This window comes from Carcharhinus amblyrhynchos, chromosome 8, assembly GCF_965287045.1.
Source record: "Carcharhinus amblyrhynchos chromosome 8, sCarAmb.v2.hapA, whole genome shotgun sequence".
In the NCBI taxonomy this organism is placed as follows: domain Eukaryota; kingdom Metazoa; phylum Chordata; class Chondrichthyes; order Carcharhiniformes; family Carcharhinidae; genus Carcharhinus; species Carcharhinus amblyrhynchos.
The window spans coordinates 10,483,694-10,503,689 of record NC_137331.1 but is presented as its reverse complement, the minus strand read 5'-3'; the positions used below and the strand labels follow the sequence as shown (position 1 = coordinate 10,503,689).

At 40.7% G+C, this 19,996-nt stretch overlaps 1 protein-coding gene across 6 annotated transcripts in view; it reads right to left on the bottom strand.

Moving 5' to 3' along the window:
- Positions 1–19,996, bottom strand: part of LOC145346439 (F-box/LRR-repeat protein 2) — a 199,102-nt gene that overhangs the window by 64,580 nt on the left and 114,526 nt on the right. For all 6 annotated transcript variants that reach the window (XR_013887694.1, XR_013887695.1, XM_080193639.1 and 3 more), the window contains 3 exons: positions 17,234–17,308; positions 15,102–15,232; positions 7,813–7,873 (listed from right to left, as the gene is read on the bottom strand). Coding sequence is in view for 4 of the 6 variants with exons in the window: in XM_080193639.1 (XP_080049765.1) it covers positions 7,813–7,873; positions 15,102–15,232; positions 17,234–17,308 (267 nt within the window). In the remaining 2 variants the exon portion in view is untranslated. The remainder of the gene's footprint in view (positions 1–7,812; positions 7,874–15,101; positions 15,233–17,233; positions 17,309–19,996) is intronic.

The following is a 19,996-nucleotide window of genomic DNA, read 5'->3' as shown; positions in this document are numbered from 1 at the left end:
GTTCAAAACAGTTATTTGTCAGCATCAATAGTATATAATATGCATTTTCTATACTGTACACATCTTAGCATACTTAAAACATTGTATTTCATATACACTATTTTGATCCTACTTGATTCAAAATCTGAGATATACTAACAGATCTATAAGGGCATAGAAAAGAGCCAAACACTGGGAGTACATTTCAAGAGGAATAGAATTGAATAGCAGTGAAGTTGTGTTAAGCAGAACTGGTTAGATCAAACTGAGTATTGTGAACAGCCCTGACTCCATATTATAAAATCTATTATTACAGGGTTCTAAGGAATGTGAAGGAACAGACATCTTGGGGTTCATATCCACAGATCTCTGAAGGTTGCCACTCAAGTGGATAGAGCCATGAAAAAGTATGTTAGCGTTTATTAACAGGGGGGTTTGAGTTTAAGAGCCGTGGGGTTATGCTGCAACAATACAGGATGTTGGTGAGACCACATTTGGAATATTGTGTTCAGTTCTGGTCACCTCATTTTCAGGAGGATCTGGAAGTATTGGCGAGAGTGCAGAGGAAATTTACCAGGATGCTGTCTGGTTTGGAGGGTAGGTCTTACAAGGAAAGGTTGAGGGAGCTGGGGCTTTTCTCTTTGGAGCAGAGGAGGATGTGAGGCGACTTAATAGAGGTTTATATGATGATGGGAGGGATTGATAGAGCGGATGTGCAGAGACTATTTCCTCGGGTCACTGGGGGGCATAACTATAAGGTTCGTGGTGGGAGATATGGAAGGGATGTCCGAGATAGGTTCTTCACCCAGAGAGTGGTTGGGGTGTGGAATAGATTGCCTGCTGTGATAGTGAAGTCAGACACTTCAGGAACTTTCAAATGGTTATTGGATAGACACATGGAGCACTCCAGCATTATAGGGAGTGGGATAGCTTGATCTTGGGATTGAACATAGCTGGGCACAACACTGAGGGCCAAAGGGCCTGTACTGTGCTGTAATGTTCTACATGGAGACACTGCAAAGGGCGCGCTAAAAAGTGACAAAGATGATATCAGAACGGAGAGATATACTCATCAGGAAAAGATGAACAATGTGTTTTTTGTTAAGAAAAGATAAGCCAAATTCTCTAAGATAAAAGCAAATTACTGTGGAAGCTGGAATCAGAAACAGAAAATGCTGGAAAATCTCAGCAGATCTGACAGCATCTGTGGATAGAAAATAGGGCCAATGTTTCAAGTCTGGTTTACCCTTCATCAGAGCAGCTGAGATTTTCCAGCATTTTCTGTTTTTGTTGAGCCCAAGTTCTCTGATACTTTTTAGATTACAGAAGAATAAGATAAGGTATACACAAAGTGTTTCTGCAAAATGGGAAAGACCAAAACTTGAGATCATAAGCACAAGGTAGCTACCATTAAATCCAGTAAGGATTCAGGGGAAACCTCTTTACTCAAATGAGTCATAAGAATGTGGGATATGCTATTACAAAAGTGACTGAAGTGAATATCATGCATGCATTTAAGGGAAAACTAGATAAGTACACAAGAAAGGATTAGAAAAGGTATGATCTCAGACTTATATGAAGGAAGCTAATGCACAGCTGTGGATCGAATGATCTGTTTATGTACTGTACACAAGGTATGTAACAGTTTACAGCACTATTTCATCTTTAAAACAAAAAGTACACTTTTCAATCTTCGAAGAAAAGGCACTATATACATACAACAAATTAGACAATATTTGTGGGATTCCTGAGAGGCAGGGAATCAGACAGATTATTTCTCAAAGATGTTTTGATGTGATATCATGACATTGAAAGCATTATAGGTGCAATTTCTCTCCCAATTCTACACAGTGCACAAAGTAGTCACAGTCTTGAGAAGCAATTTACTTTGCCTTCCAAACCTCCTGGAATGTCCAATGGGATAAACAGACAATAATATGGTATATGCAAACTATCAACTGGAAGAATGAAATGAGGCTACATGCTAGATAGTTTTTCTTGGTATTTTCCATACGTTGTCAGAGTACATCCATGTAATGAATTATTTTTAAGTTCAGTCACTCGTTATGTAGGTGAGTGCAGCATCTGCTGCCATTTCGTACACAATATTCCACACCACAAAAAAAAAGGGGGAAATTTAGTTTGCAGATTTTGTTGCACTTGTTCAGAATCATCACAATCAGACAATCTGCTGGTTCGCACTGATCATGACAGAACTCATTCTGTCATGTGTTGCCTTGCCCTACAGTATCAGGGCAGTGCTCTCTCATCTGGAGGAGCACGGGTCAGAAAAACCCATTGCTTTTGCAACATGCATACAGACAATAGCTGAGAAGGGATACTTACAGCTACACAAGGAAGGTCTAAGCTATCATTTTCACTGCAACTTAGTTTCATCAGTACTCTTACGATCATCCATTCACTATATATACAGACCAAAAACCACAGATGGGCCTATTTAGTGAATCCAGGTGCATTCCTCTCATGGTATGTGAGGAAACAGAGTTGGGCTCTCACATTTTCAGCCTATCCAAACGACATGTCAGCCTACCTGTACAACACTGTTTACAGGGCAGGGAAGGATAACGGAAATGCAGACAGAGTTTGCGCCCTTTATGCCCAAAATATTATTTCCTCCAGAGATGATGTTCTTGCTCGAGACACTTTGAAATTCTCCTGCAAATGCAAGGCAGGTCCAATAGTGGACAGGCTGAAACCCTATTCTGTTCAAGATTAAAAGATTCTTTCTGCATGGTTTGTCTCTTGTCATAGGGGATGAGCCACAGAGACCATATAGAAACATAGACATAGAAGCATACAAAAACTACAGCACAGTACAGGCCCTTCAGCCCACAAAGTTGTGCCGAACACGTCCCTACCTTAGGGATTACAAGGCTTACCTACAACCCTCTAAATTCCATGTACTTATCTAAAAATCTCTTAAAAGACCCTATCGAATCCGCCTCCACCACCATTGCTGGCAGCCCATTCCATGCATCCATCAGTGAAAAACTTACCCCTGACATCTCCTCTGTATCTATTCCCCAGCACCTTAAACCTGTATCCCCTTGTGGCAACCATTTCAACCCTGGGAAAAAGCCTCTGACTATAAATGCAAAATGAAAGGTCAGTGTGCAGGATGGTTGCATTCCTTGGGGATCTAGAGTGGTCATCCCATGCCCTGGTTGTGGATGAAATTCATGAGGCTCACCCGAGTGCCTCCCAATGAAAAGTTTAGCAAGATCATATGTCTGGTGACCCAACAGGGATCTGGGCTTGCAGAACGAAGTGAAATCCTGTTCTGAATGTCTCTGGATCTGCTACATCCAGATGTCAAAGTGACAGTGGGAAGGAAACAGGAAAAGCAGAAGGAGAAACATGACCACCATGCTAGGAAGATATGCTGCAATTCAAATGACCATGTCTATGTGAGGATTCTTGACAGCAACCAATGCTGGAGTTTTTCCTCAAGAAAGTGGTCCATCCAGTTTCTTTAATGGTGAAACTAACTGATGGAAGAGTCATTTGCAGACACCATGATCACATTCGTCTGTGTCAAAACTCAAACAAAATTTCCAGATCACATGGCAGAAAGAAATGCTACTATGGAAACCCAGCAGAAAATGGTTCCTGATATAGAGGAATCCAGTGGTCCTTGCTTCAGCAGAGGATGAGACACGTTTATTTACAGACATCCGACCTCCTCCTGCACCCATAAGCCCCACTCAACTGGGACAAGCCCCAACAGTGTCCACTGAAACACCAAGGTACAGTGCAGGTCACAGCGCAGCCGTAAAGCTCTGGGTAGGTTCTTTACCCAGAGGGTGGTGAGGGATTGGAATGCCCTGCCTGCTGCAGTTGTAAATGCGCCTAGTTTGGGGGCATTTAAGAGATCCGTGGATAGGTTTATGGACGAAAAGGGATTGGTTTAGGTTAGTGGGTCATTGTTTTTTAACTGGTCGGCGCAACATCGTGGGCCGAAGGGCCTGTTCTGCGCTGTAATGTTCTATGAAAGACTGAAGTACAGTTGAGACGTGTATCATTGTGTGTTAGTGTTTGATTGGCAGTCCTAGTTAAAAAGGGGTTAAACATTTTGATAGATTCCACACGCTTTCAGTAGCATGGTTTTGATACTTACCATTTCTTTCTTGAAGGGAGATTAAAATTAAGGATAGGGTTGGGGGAGGGGGGGAGGAGTGAGTTATAGTGTATACCCTAAGCAATTTCCTATTGAATATGCATACTGATGTCATCACACAGTGCAAGCAATGCGCAGGCGACATCATTGGTAGCACAGGCTTGTGCAGGTTGTTGCTGTTGCCATGAAGGATCTGCTCATCACTGCTGGCAGGTTGTGTGTCCATGCTGTACTATGTTATTTTATAATTCTGCAGTAAAGATGATCAAGCATTCAAATGTGTGCGTCCTCCTTGGCAAATTACCATACCATTCAGTTTCAATCCATTGAATTAGGTGCATTCTTATCCACTGGTAATTTGAATAAATAATGTGTATATATTTAATGAAGCCAAGCACCTTGTTGAAACCATTACTTTGGCTCCCATCATAAACTCCATCACCAAACAATTTTGTGTCAAAATTGGTAATGGTTCTGTCTGCACATCTGAAGAACCTTTTGAGCAGAATCAACAAACAAGATCCTGAGCTCCATCTAAGCTCACTAGGGTAATGGAACATGTTGAAAAATGATCAAGTACAAGCTCTGGTCTTGCCCTGTTACTATGAAAATGGCTGCTGAAATTAATTATGAACTGCTGCACGCCAATTTACTCTCCAAAGCCGTCTTCACTAAACATAGTTTGGGGACAAGACTTCTTTGTCCAGGACTGTCTGAAAAGGACATCAACTGGCAACAGGTCCCACTTTGATACTCAATAAGCTTTATCATATTTAATACAGTTAAACATCTTGCATGAATCTATCATTTTTGGCTCCCACCAAAAACTTAGTACCTCAATACCAATTCCACCCCTTCCTGGGCACTACTTCAGGAAGCTGTTCTTAACATTTGTGTCATATTCAATTCAGAGCTGAATTTTAGACCCCATATAATCTGTCACAAAGATCATCAAATTCGACTGCAATATCTTCTGCCATCATCCCTAGCTCAATTCATTCAAACCTTTGTTACAGATCACTCTACCATTCCATGTTCTCACTGCTGGCCTCCCATCTTAAACCCTCCTTAAACTTAACTCATCCAAATGTTTGCTCATAACACATCCAACATAAAGTTCCATTTGACCTTCAATATTTTCTGATCTACACTGGATCAACATTCCTCTCCAAGACACAAATTCAAAATTCTCAACCTTGTATTTAAATCTCATGATCTCACTTCTTCATATCCTTCACCAACCTGTATAGTGCTATCATGGCTAGTAATCCAGAGACCCAGGATAATGCTCTGGGGACCCGGGTTTGAATCCCACCCTGGCAGATAGTGAAATCTGAATTCAATAGAAATCTGGAATTAAATGCCTAGTGATGACCATGGATTGTCATAAAAACCCAGCTGGCTCATTGTAGTTCAGCACAGTGGTTAACACTGTTGCCTCACAGCACCAAGGATCCAGGTTCAATTCCAACCTCAGATGACTGTGCGGAGTTTGCATGTTCTCCCTGTGTCTGTGTGGGTTTACTACAGCTGTTCCAATCTCCTCCCACAGTCCAAAGATGTGTAGGTTAGGTTGATTGGCAATGCTAAATTGCCCGTTAGTGTCGGGGGACTAACAGGGTAAAAACGTGCCTGAGTTGGGTTGTTGTCGGTGCAGGCTCGATGGGCTGAATGGCCTCCTGCATTGTATGGATTCTATGAATATCCTTTAGGAAAGGAAATCTGCCACCCTTACTTGGTCAGGCCTACACGTGACTTCAGATCCAAAGCAATGTGGGTGACTCTTAAAATGCTCTCGAGGATGGGCAATAAATGCTGGCCAAGCCAGCAACATCTACATCCCACGAATGAATAAATTTTAAAAACTTGTGCCTTTCAGCTGTGCCGACACACTTGATCCCTCTGACTCCCATATTCCTCATTCAATCTACAATTGGTGGCTGTTTCTTCTGCTGTCAAGGCTCAGCACTTCGATTCCATTCCTAAATCCTTTGCCTCTCCACCTCAAACAACCTTTGTCACCATTTTTTTAATACGTCTTTCTTTAGTTCAGTATCCAATTTTTTAAAATCTTGCTTTGGTGAAGCACCCACTGATGTTTTTCCAAGTTAGCAGGTACTGCATAAATGCACAATTAATGTTGCAGCATGTCCTGAAAGCTACTGTCCATGGTGTCTTTAAAGGGTTCCAACACAAGCTAGTCATGTACACAGAAGTGGATGTGCAAGCATTGTAGCATATGAAGTCTACAATTATAGATGCATTTAGTGAATATCAGAGGCAAAAGGAAACAAAACAAAAATCAGCCTTCTGGGCTGGCAGCTTGAAACTTGGAAACAGAATCTTGGTTGACCAGTCATTTACTTCTGCTGTGGCAAGGGACCTTGACCTAGCAATTGAATGATCTGAACTATCATTGTCTCCTTGAACTTGATTTTTCTGAGGGACGTCAAGCAACTGAAACTGAAGATTAGGTGGATCCTTTATAGTATTTTGGGATCTGCTGAATTCTATTTTGTTTCTTAGTATTTTTATATTACCATTTTATATTACCCTCTTTATGCTATATGAAGGAGAGCTGGAGAATTTCCATCAGTTCAAAATTCCCAAAGTAGTTGGAGTGAAGAACTGCCCAGAAACACATATTCAAATTTGGCAAAGGTACACATTTTGGTAAAAGTGCAATTGCCCACTCACTTCATTTCACTGTCTGGTTCCAACTCTTACATACCTTGAAAGATTTCTGGGGGCAGGACCCTGATGCTAGTGTTGTGAAAGGGGCAAGTTCAGCAAAACTAACTGCATTGTCAGATATAAAAATTCATGGAATTAAAATCTCTCGTCAATAATGTCAAGAAAAACCTGCACCATATCAGGGCTTAAACTGACTTAGAAACTGGGAGTATCCAAGACCTGCGGTGAACTTGAGAAGAGGGCTTTGAACATGCCTAGTAGATTAACATCTAGGTGGGTGACCATCACCAACTTTTGGGGAAACAAGAAGAGAGAGAGGGAGAATGAACTCGAACTGTAAAAGGGTAGAGGAACCAGTACTAAATCAGGCAACTAAATACAACTGTTGCACCCACTAATTTCCATTGAGGTTGATGACATCGCTTCATTTATTGAACTCCATCTATGGTTAGTATGAGCTCACAATGTTCAGACAGAGCTAGGATAATACATTGCATGCTTTAAGAGTAATCAGTATAAAATAAAAACAGAAAAATGCTAGATAATGAGGTGTACAAAGTTATCTGGGGAATTTGACATAGCACACGGGGGAACGAATAAATTCAGAAGACTGACAAAAAAGTGAATACCAATTGGTACTATGTTTTACCAACTTTTCACAAATACAGGAAAAGAATAATTTGGCAGGCTAATACTCATGAATGCATCACTGGTGCAGGGAAAAATAAATTGGAGTCTCACAAGATTGGTTCTCTTAACATACTGTGCAGTAGTAGCAAAGGTTACATATACAATGCTTCCAATGTCATGGCCACATTAAAACTTAACAGCATTCCAATTTATCCCTAGTGATTGACATAAATGCCACCAATCTACTCCACTCAGGCTGTGGAGGTTGTCAAGACTGGGGAAGATCGAATGGCATTTTACATATGCCAATGCTATAACTGTCACCTATAAAAACCAATACTGCCAAGAGGGTACAGCCCAAAAAAACTTACCCTTGCTAAAACTGTAAAGCCGGCATCTGTCAAATGCGAACATCGTGCTACCTCTAAGATCCTGAAAGAAAACAGCACTCAAATTATTTCTAAATATATCAACAGATAAGAGGGAAACCAATTTTAATCTGCACATTCTAATCAACAATATGCTAACAAAGTTACAACCATGTATAAAATGAAATGATTTCTGTGAGCACAACTTTTTTTTTGTTGTGAGTAATCTCATTCGCAATACCAATGCACTTTAAACTTGCAGTAATTATTAGAGAATATGTGACACACGAGCCTCTTATTATAAGATGGTTTCCCAACATACCAACCCAACACAAGTTGAGGAATAAAAATGCAGAATATTTTTCAGTATTATTTATCTTCTGCTCATCAATTATATTGTCCAACTTGAACATGTTTGTGCAAAATGAATTTCAAGGGTGAATTTCCAGAGACAATTCTGGAAGTGCTCAAAAGTGAGATAGGCACTTTAATCATACAAAGAACAATTAAATCCAAAGTTTTCTGATTATAAACACTGCTTTCCTTTTGACTTTAAAAAAGCTTGCATTTATTCTAATTATATTTCTTTAATGTAAATTCTGAAAAAATAAACACCAACAATAAGTCTTGTATGTTTCCAAGGCATACCAACTTTAAATGGGTACAATTGTGAAATCAATGTGAGTATAATTCTGGGGGTAAAAATTATCACGCTAAATAGTAAACAGCAAGTAATAGAAAGCAGAGTTGCCAACATATTTTGCACACCATCTAGAGTGTTTGCAAAACCAGAAAGGTTCAGGGTCGACGAGATCAATGCACTTCCTGGTGCCCCAAACCCTAATGATGGTGAGGGACTTTGATTTTGAGCTGGTGAATTTCAGCTGGATTATCAGTGGAGGTACTATTGGTCTCAGTCATTTAAGGTCCAGAGGTGGTGGGGAACAGATCAGAAAAAAAAACCTGCAGTTCCTATTCGGATGATTATAATTCGTGGGAAAAAATCCAACTGTCCATCCCAGATTTTTAAACAGCGGAGCTATGTCAACTAGAAAAAAAGGTCTGATGCCAAGTACTCTGCATTGAGGACTCAACACCTAACTTCATTACATCTCTCCACCTTCTGAGGGGCTCAATTCAAGCGATGAAATACTCACCACTCATCTCATGGCAGCACCAACAACTTTTAAGAAGTTTAGTACCTTGATCAGTCTCCCAGTCAGAGTGCAATCACCACTCAATGCATTCTCTACAGAATATACTTCAGCCATTTACCAAGCTTACTTAATAATACCGCAACCTGTACCACAGAATGGAGCAGGAACAACTTTATGTTCACACCATCACTTGCAAGTATTCTTTCTACGTTTCACTTCATCCTGATTGGATACATTGGGCCTGATTTTACATTTTGATTCTAAGTGCTGAAACTGGGCATGATTCAGATCCAACTTCGAAACCCTATTCTCCAGCGATCCAAGCAGGAAAAAAAAAGTGATTCTGAATTGTGCTGCACAAGCCTGAGGGCGGGACTTATCACGCTTGAAACATGCCATTCCTTTAACTGTCCATGCAGAGTAAAAGGAAATTTGAAAAACGCTTCACTGTCACATTGCCCCCTGTCACCTTTATCCACCCAGCCCCCTGCTACCCAGGCCAATCAACCTCCTGCCCCACTTTCCCCCCCACCAATTGCCCGCAGAGTGGCAACGGACTCCCCTGCCCCTCATGCTCCTCCCCCTCCCACCAGAGATCCATCTGGCTCTCCCCCACCCCGCACCAGAGAGAGAACGATCGGGCCTCCCTCCTCTCTCTCTCCCCCCCACCCTCCCCAAGAGAATAATCTGGCCCACATCTCTCTCCCTCCAACACCACCCCCCTCCCCCCACCATCACGAGATCCATCTGCCCCTGCCCCTGCCCCCCCCCCCCCCCCCCCCACCACCACCACCAACCCCACCACCAGAGAGAGCGAGCTGCTGGAAGCTCTGGACTTACCTCTTCAGAAACTGGAGCACCCAAAACAGACTTGCCGAGCATGTCTGTTTCGTGCTGAAGCTGGATGGGCAAATGTGATAGTAAAGGGGGAAATGCAGGTCAATTTGGGTGTCCAGCCTATTAAGTCAACTTAAATTGCTGTCGCACTTGTTTCGGGTGCAGTCCTAATTGCGTCCATTTTTGGGCCTTGGTAAAGAGGGAATCAGCGCGGACACAGATCGCATTATTCGTCTCACGCTTGACTTTACCAAGTTTTTACGCCCGAAAAAGGGCACAATTGAATGTTAAAATTGGGCCCATCATTACTGGCTCAAAATCTTGGAATTCCCAACTCCTCATCATCATGGAAGTAACCAATACCACAAAGGTTACACTGATTCAAGGAAAAAAACACAACCAGCTTCTCATGGCAACTCACAATGGGCCATAAAGAGAATCTTTGCAGTGTCACCCACATTTTGAGAACAAACAAATCTGAGTTGAACAATACACTGTGGACAAACATCAGTTGGACAGAGGTAAAATATCAGTTGGGAAACAATTCATTGTGGAAAAGCACCCTACAGCTCTTTCCAAGATGAGCAGATGACTAAAATACTTGAATTATCTATTACATGCCTTCAACCTTCTCTAAAACCATACCTCGGTAAGATTTATAAAAGAGGGCAAAAAAGAGAAAAATTGGAGAATAAAATGACAAATTTGCATCTAATGACTAAAGGCCATTTCTTAGTTTCAAAGAATTTAAAATACAGCATCAGCTTTAACAAAGGGTCATCTGGACTCAAAATGGCAGCTCTTCTCTCTCCTTACAGATGTTGCCAGATTTGAAATTTTCCAGCATTTTCGCTTTTGGTTTCAGAGTCCAGCACCTGCAGTAATTTGCTTTTAAAATACACATATTTAATTTTATGGCTGAAGCAATGATCACCAAATCTGCACAAGTTTACCAGTATTAAAACAACATTATCCATTTTTAAGAGAGCTAATGTTAAACACATACACAACTTTATTTAGAAACAAGAAAAAAAAAGTGTTTATTCAATAAATTTATCTATGCTTGGTAAATCTAATTGGCATCTACTCCTCATACCACCATATTCCTCAAACTTTTCTCTATATTAATTCAGTTGCTTCATCTCCCATTTGTACTACAGATTTCGGTGGCCTCTTTAGTCATTCGTTCTATATTGCTCATTTATGTTCCAGAAAGCCAGTTGGTGAAGAATACAAGTGGAGCCTATTTTATAAATTTATTAGTATTTATTTACATGATTAGCAATTACAAGCATAACCTCCTAATCCCAAATCAGTGGTTATTTATAGGTGCACAGGTACATCTGCTTAATGCCCTCTCACCCTGCGCCAGTCACAGTTAAACACATTAATTTACAATTTGTACCCTTTACTGATGAAAAGATTTCCTGATTCTCTCCATACTCTACACTTCATTTTCAAAATTATGTTCCTTCATTATGTATTTAACTTTCCCGAAACGGCTTTGCCAATTTCCTTCAAGATTTTGAAAAATTCAAATAGGTCATGCTAAATCTATTTTCCAAAGTAAGTGCACGGAGTAAGGGGAATTATGAGGCTATCAGGCAGCAAATTGGAGGCTTAAATTGGAAAGAGGTTTTCTCAGGGAAATGTACAGAAGGAATGTGACAAATTTTCAGGGAATATTTGCCTGGAGTTCTGCACAGCAACATTCCAGTGAGACAGGGAAGTTATGGTAGGTTACAGGAACCGTGGTGTACAAAGGCTGTAACAAATCTAGTCAAGAAGAAAAGCTTTCACAAGGTTCAGAGAGCTAGGTAATGTTAGAGATCTAGAAGAGTATATGGCTAATAGGAAGGATCTTAGAAAGGAAATTAGGAGAGTCAGAAAGGGTCATGAGAAAGCCTTGGCAGGCAGAATTAAGGAAAGCCCCAAGGCATTCTACAATATGTGAACAGCAAGAGGATAAGACGTGAAAGAATAGGACCTATCAAGTGTGACAGTGGGAAAGTTTGTATGGAACCTGAAGAAATTGCAGGTCCTTAATGAATACTTTACTTCAGTATTCACTATGGAACAGTATCTTGATGGTTGTTGTGCAGAATTGCAGTGGACTGAAAAGCTTGAGCGTGTAGATATTAAGAAAGTGGATGTGTTGGTGTTTTTGAAAAGCATCAAGTTAGATAAGTCACCGGGACCGGATAAGATGTACCCCAGGCTACTATGGGAGGTGAGGGAGGAGATTGCTGAGCCGCTGGCGATGATCTTTACATCATCAATGGAGATGGGAGAGGTTCCAGAGGATTGCGGATGTTGTTCCTTTATTCAAGAAAGGGAGTAGAGATTGCCCTGGAAATTATAGACCAGTGAGTCTAACCTCAGTGGTTGGGAAGTTGATGGGGAAGATCTTGAGAGGCAGGATTTATGAACATTGAGAGGTATAATATGATTAAGAATAGTCAGCATTTCTTTGTGAAAGGCAGATCATGCCTTAGGAGCCTGACTGAATTTTTTGAAGATTTTTTGCTGATGACACCAAGATTGGTGGAACGGCAAATTGCGTGGAGGGTGTGGAGAGTTTACAGAAGGATCTAGATAGGCTGGGCGAATGGGCCAGGAAATGGCAAATGGAATTTAATGTTGGCAAGTGCGAGGTGGTCCACTTTGGTAGGAATAATGTAGGAAGGATTATTACTTACATGGAGAAAAACTGCAGCAGGCGACGGTGCAGAGGGACCTCAGGGTCCTTGTGCATGAGTCGCAAAAACCCAGCTTGCAGGTGCAGCAGGTGGTCAGGAAGGCAAATGGGATGCTGGCCTTCATAGCGAGGGGGATTGAATATAAAAGTAGGGAGGTCTTGCTGCAGCTATATAGGGCATTGGTGAGGCCGCAGCTGGAGAACTGTGTGCAGTTTTGGACGCCGTACTTACGCAAGGATATTTTGGCCTTGGAGGGAGTGCAGAGGAGGTTTACTAGGCTGATGCCGGAGTTGAGGGGGTTGAGCTACGAGGAGAGGCTGAATAAACTAGGCTTGTACTCGTTAGAGTTTAGAAGAATGAGGGGAGATCTCATTGAGACATATAAGATGACGAATGGGATGGATAGGATAGAGGTGGAGAGACTCTTCCCGCTCAGAAAGGACAGTAGGACTGGGGGCACAGCCTCAAGATAAAGGGGGGGCGGGCGGTTTAGAACGGAGTTGAGGAAGAATTTCTTCACTCAAAGGGTGGTGAATCTCTGGAATTCTCTGCCCCTTGAAGTGGTGGAGGCTACCTCGCTAAATATTTTTAAGACGCGGGTTGATGGGTTTTTGATGAGAGGGGGGATTAAGGGTCATGGGGAGAGGGCGGGAATGTGGAACTGAGCCACGACAGATCAGCCATGATCTTATTGAATGGCGGGGCAGGCTTGAAGGGCCAGATGGCCTACTCCTGCTCCTATTTCTTATGTTCTTATGTGACTAAACACATTGATGAAGGAAGAGAAGATGTAGTATATATGGATTTCAAGGCATTTGACAAGGCTTACTGAGAAAGTGTGGGGACATGGGATCCAAGGGGACATTGCTTTGTGGATCCAGAACTGGCTTGCCCACAGAAGGCAATGAGTGGTTATAGATGGGTCATATTCTGCATGGAGATCGGTCACCAGTGGAGTGCCCCAGGGATCTGTTCTGGGACCCTTACTCTGTGATTTTTATAAATGACCTGGATGAGGAAGTGGAGATGTAAGTTTACTGATGACACAAAGGTTGGAGGTGTTGTGGATAATGTGGAGGGATGTCAGAGATTGCAGCGAGACATTGACAGGATGCATGACTGAGCAGAGAAGTGGCAGATGGAGTTCAATCCAGATAAGTGTGAAGTGGTTCATTTTGGCAGGTCAAATAGGAGGGCACAATATAATATTAATGGTAGGGCTCTTGGCAGTGTGGAAGATCAGAAGGACCTTAGGGTCCGAGTTCATAGGATGCTCAAAGCAGCGCACAGGTTGAAGCTGTGGTTAAGAAGGCGTACGGTGTACTGGCCTTCATCAATCGAGAGATTGAGTTTAGGAGTTGAGAGATACTGTTGCAGCTATATAGGACCCTGGTCAGACCCCACTTGGAGTACTGTGCTCAGTAAGTACAGGAAGGACGTGGAAGCCATAGAATGGGTGCAAAGGAGATTTACAAGGATGTTGCCTGGATTGGGAAGCATGCCTTATGAGGATAGGATGAGGGAGCTCGGCCTTTTCTCCTTGGAGAGACGAAGGATGAGGGGTGACCTGATAGAGGTGTATAAGATGTTGAGAGGTATTGATCGAGTGGATAGTCAGAGGCTTTTTCCCAGGGCTGGAATGGTTGTCACAAGAGGACACAGGATTAAGGTGCTGGGGACTAAGTACAGAGGAGATGTCAGGGGTAAGTTTTTCACTCAGAGGATGGTGAGTGAACGGAATGGGCTGCCGGCAACAGTGGTGGAGGCGGATTCGATAGGGTCTTTTAAGAGACTTTTAGGTAAGTACATGGAACTTAGTAAGATAGAGGGCTATAGGTAAGCCTAGTAATCTCTAAGGTAGGGACATGTTTGGCACAACTTTGTGGGCTGAAGAACCTGTATTGTGCTGTAGTTTTTCTATGTTTCTTCGTTTCTATTAAACTTTTTTTTTCATAATCCCAATTCACATGGTGACTTAGTGGCACAGTGATTAGCACCGCTGCCTCACAACACCAGGGACCTGGGTTTGATTCCCGGCTTGGGTCACTGTCTGTGTGGAGTTTGCACGCTCTGCCAGTGTCTACCTGGGTTTCCTCTGGTGCTCCAGTTTCCTCCCACTGTCCGAAATACGTGCAGGTTAGATGCATTGGCTATGCTAAATTCTCCCTCTGTACACTCAAACGGGCACCAGAGTGTGGCGACTCGGGGATTTTCACAGTAACTTCATTGCAGTGTTAATGTAAATCTACTTCTGACACTAATAAATAAGCTTAAAACAATAAACAGAATCAATTATTTTTCTACATTCTGAAACACAGTGATCCTCTAAGAGCTGGATATAGTATACCTAATGGAAACTGAACATATCCTATCCCTTGCTAACGCTTCCCAAAGGTAATTGCATCAAAATGGACCAAAATTTAATTATTCCTCCTCTGAAACTGGATCGACCACCCAAATGCAAAATGTTGGATGCTTTGTTACATTAAGGTGGCACATGAACATAAATAGCAGTTATTGCAACTGCTTGACAACTTTATACTTTCAACATTAGGGAGCTTCTATAAAGACTAACTGTACGTCTGATGGCCATACTCACTTTAGTCTAGGACAATTCAATCCCAACGCAGTTATGGAAGCATCAGTAATGTTTCCACATCCAGACACACAGAGAAACTGGAGTTTATGGCAGCCTCTGCAAACACTTACTAATCCTTCATCTGTGATTTGCTTTGAAGGCAAACAGAATTACAGGTTAATAGTTGCTTTAGATCATCAAGTTAGCTACAAATCAAATAAAAATCTGTTTGACAGAAGTTGACAGCAATTTGACAGAATCAATAAGAGAATTTGTGGATAACTTGCTGAAAGCAACTAGAGTGCTAAAACATATGCCTCTCTAAAGCCAGGTTAACAAATTAAAACCAGTCAATTCCAGGCTAAAAATTTGGGCAGATACTTGATTGAACTCTTGATTGACTCTGCACCTGCCAACTTGCTGCTGGCTTAAATGGTGAGAGATGCATGAAAATATGCAACCAATGTTTTATTGGTAGTGTACCTTTGATCTACTTGCTGTCACGGTCATTGCTCATTTGCCCATCCTTCTTCAACTCTGATCCCAAAAAAGGGGCAATATTGCCATAGGGCAACTGAAAGGACATTAATCTATAGCAGCAACTTGTATGATGCCTGCATGTACATTCTCAATATTCTTGCATTTTGCAAAACTCCAGATAAAAAGGGTCACACTAAAGATCTTGTAAAGATAAATAGAATTCATACTTATTTTCATTGATCTTCAAGGTATTGAGCTGGAGCTGCAGCTGTGGCAGTTTTCCTGACTGATCACGTGAGTTCAACTATTACAGAAGAACGATTAGTATCCTTGGAACTGCAATGTTTATAACAGCACATGAAGTGAGGGGTCCATAAAGCTAGTTCAATGCAACACACATTTTCAATAGACTATGGTGTAGGATCCAATATTGCCAAGGAGTTCACTCTTGCAGGAATGTCTTTTTTGGTACCAATTAATTTGACCAGACTTTAATATTAAATAATCAAAAGGCATCTGTGACATCCTTATGGCCAGGCAAATGTCTTGCAACATTTTGCACAATGTTTACAATGTTGAAGCAAAGTCATTATTGCTGGCACTAGGCAGTATTCTAATCACTAACTTTGAAACACTGATAAAAATACCAAATGTTGAAATTTTTTGGACATGCAGAGGAAGATGATCAAATAAAACAAGTCCTGATTTTAAAATAGTCAGTTAAGAGTTATTAAACAAGCATTAAGGCAACATGAGCTGCTTTCGGGTTCTTGTGGGTCAAGCATCCCCTTTGCACTGTAAGACAGGCCAGCTGTTAAATGGTGATTGTAATCAGCAAATGTAGAACCTTTCATTCTTAACCAATCAACCAGGATGCTGAATGTGTCAAAAGAATAAATGTCTTGGATTACTAATTACCAAGTATAAAATTAGATTAAAAACTGAATCGAACTGCCATTACACTGAAGTGGAACTTAGCCATCAAGGACAAAGCAAAAGGAACAACAATGCCCTATTAATTTATGTTTAAAAACCTAAAACTAGTTTGTTCAGAGAAAAGACAATGGAAATCATGAACTTCATTACAAAAATAGCCAACATTTTTAGTCAATTCACCCTAACCATTCTTCTGCACATTCCACTGACTAAGTTCCAGCTAGGTTATTGTAAGTAATATGGGTGCAACCAAAGAGGGGAATGCAAAAAACACATCTAACTTCCCTTCCATCTTTTGGAAAAATTGGGCATGCATAGCTCGGAACACGAGCAAATTCTATCACTTTGTTTCTCTTCTTTAATGGGATTGGGGGTTATAGATAGGTCTATAGATTGGTAGGTGTTGATGTGATCGGCGCAACTCGTGGGCCAAAGGGCCTGTTTGTGCAGTAGTGTTCTATGTTCTATTTCCTCCTTGTTCCACAAGTTACATAGATTCTACATTAAATCAATGGTAATCACAATAACAAATTGAGATCCACAGATTTTTGATAGCCAAAAATGTAACAGTGCAAATTATAAGCATAAAGCAGTTATTGGTTGCCAACATTTTCTATATTACATAACAGAAATGTTCCTACTAACTAGGATCTCTGGCAGTAAATACAAACACTAGAACTAAAACAAGAGAAAAAGTACACTTTGACTCTAAAATAAGTAATTCAATAAATACTTACTGAACATGCCTGTAAATTAAGTGTCACGAGTTCTGGACAGTGAACCTGTATGTGTTTCAATGAGTCATCATCCAGCTGTTGCAAAAAAAAACAACTGTACTTACTCTCTGAAACAAGGCATCAGACCACAACAGCAATCAAAACAGGTCTGAATGGAAGTACCAATGTTTGTTGTCATGCTTTTTAGTACATTAAAAACATCTTTTCAACTAGAGATACTCATTTGTAAAAAAATTGCATCATTCTGTTAAATTGATTCAAAAAAAAGGGGGCATTTTTCATCAGTATTTTATAAAATATAGTCACGTATGAAAAACAAAGAAATTATGTGGCAGCAAGCAAGAAATCAGCAGAATAAGACAAATATTTACCGGTTAGCCAACACTGAACAGCAGAAGCTATGTTCAGTTAACACTTCATAAGTTAAATGGGTTAAGCTAGCTATAAATCATAAAATTGATTTAATTTTGAATTTTGACTATGTTTGTGGTTTAATGTCTTTTTAATAGTCCATTTAATTTAGTCCATTAAATACTTGTTTAACAAGGACAGAATATTCTTGGGTGTGCTGGGACAGAGCAGGGTGAATAGTTTCAATGGACATGTTTAGGAGGAAGTTATTGGTCGCTGTACAATATCACAAATTTCTATTTTTCTTATCTCAAATGTTACAATTTGTACAAAAGGTCCTAGAATGGTGAAAAAACAATTTCACAGCCGATATAAGCAGAGTCAATCAAAATAAGTGTTTAATTCAATTTCTCAGATGTGAAATCTTAATTGGAAGACTCCTCCCAATTTCTTTGAGAACACTGACATAACACTTCATCTGAATAACAATGGTAATTTATTTTCAAGTCAGGACAGTGAGAAATTTGGAGGGAAGTTGCAGATTGCACTGCTGATCAATGCCTTTTTTAAAAAAACTTTCATAGGATGTGGGTATCATTAGCTAGGCCAGTATTTATTAATCACCATTAATTGCCCTCGAGGTGGCAGCGGTGAGCAGCTTTCCTGAACTGCTGTAGCCCACATGGTACAGGGATATAATCCAGCAGTAGTGAAAGAATGGACATATATTTCCAAGTTTGGGTGGAGTGTGGCTTGGAGACAAACATGTGGAACACACTTCAAGCTTGTGAATTTACTGAATTTATTCAAGTGAGAGCTGATACAATCTTCTGGCTAGGGTGACTTTGTAAAGTTAGGCAGGAACAGTATGGTCCCCTGGATTAGTTCTGATCACCCAAGATATTTCAGAAAGGAATTATATGAGCCCCCTCTAAACTCCAGATTTTATCTACATGTTCTCTCAGGATATGACACAAGGTACCATATGGGGTGGGGAGTGCACTTATATATTTTGATGCATTGGGTAGTGCATGTTTTGGACAGACTGGATGGAGCATTTGGTCTTTACCTGTCCATCATTTCTGACAGCTCTTATCAGCTGTTGGGCAGCATGATGGCACAGCGTATTGACTCAATGTATGGACTTGAGCCAAGCAGAATATGCTGAAATTCATCCCAGCATTTTAGAATATGCTTTTCTATGGTCATTTTAGGCAAATAGTATTTTAATAGGTTACCATATTTCTATATACAAACATCTGCCAAGAAAGGCAAAGATTCTAGATTTTATCTAGCTAGACTTTCACAGCTCCAAGACCATTGGAACAGTAATAGGAGCTTTGAATGAAGAAGCATGCAATGATGAGTAACATTTCTGCACCTTAATTATCCTGAGAGAAACGCAACACAGCACAATTTATGCATGAAATTTGGGCTTGACCAACATACCAAATCAAAGTGAAATGATTTACTATTACAGCACGTAGCTTATTCTCCATGGTAGACAAAGTCTAAGCATAAGCTACTTAAGGTCACAATGTGGCTACTACACGCTGTGCAAATAAGACTCAATTCCCAGGTAACCAGTTTGTTGGTGAAATGCTTGTAAGCCCCAACAGCTTCTCCTCAATAGTGATTCTGGATTTAATACATCAGGCAACCTGCGATATCTCAAAGCAAGACAAAGCAATCATTATGCTGCCACCAATGACAAATTGTTTGGCTCAGCACTACAAATATTTCTAGCAAAACTGAAATAAGGAAACACTGCAAACTTGGGACACATTGTCGCAAGAACCATGCAGTTAAAAATAGAAGCTCCAAGCAGCATTAAACTACATCTGAGCTAGTGAGCCAAGAAATGCTGTTAATAATGTATCATGATAGCTTTACAGATACTCAGAGGAGGCACTCATAAGGTAAGTGACATATTACTGATCACAGTTGGAACAGAGGGTTTTAGTATTGGTAACATCAAACTTTGAGACATTTCAAGTGACCTAGGAATTGTGGTGACCAGGGAGTCAGACAGAACAGCAAGGCTCCCGGAGCAAGTGGTGCTGATCAAACGGCCGCATTGAGCATCATTGATATGCAAATAAAAATTTACACAGGAACATAATAGAATGGGCGAAACAAGTGTCAGGATAAAGTTTTGGAGCATATCAGAAAAAGGTGGTATAGGAGAATGAAAACGGCAGAGGAAAAATAATGATAATACTAGAACAGACCATGGTTCACAAGTTTCCATTGGTAATTAACTTACTAAAACTTAAATCTTTAAAAATCAATACTTTAACATTAAAATAAATGTCCTAAAGGCCTTTGCTCGCAACAAGCTTGCTGATGTACCAGTCTGATCTGTAGTTGCATTACATTTTTATGCCTCTGACCTGCTCTGATAATAAGAGT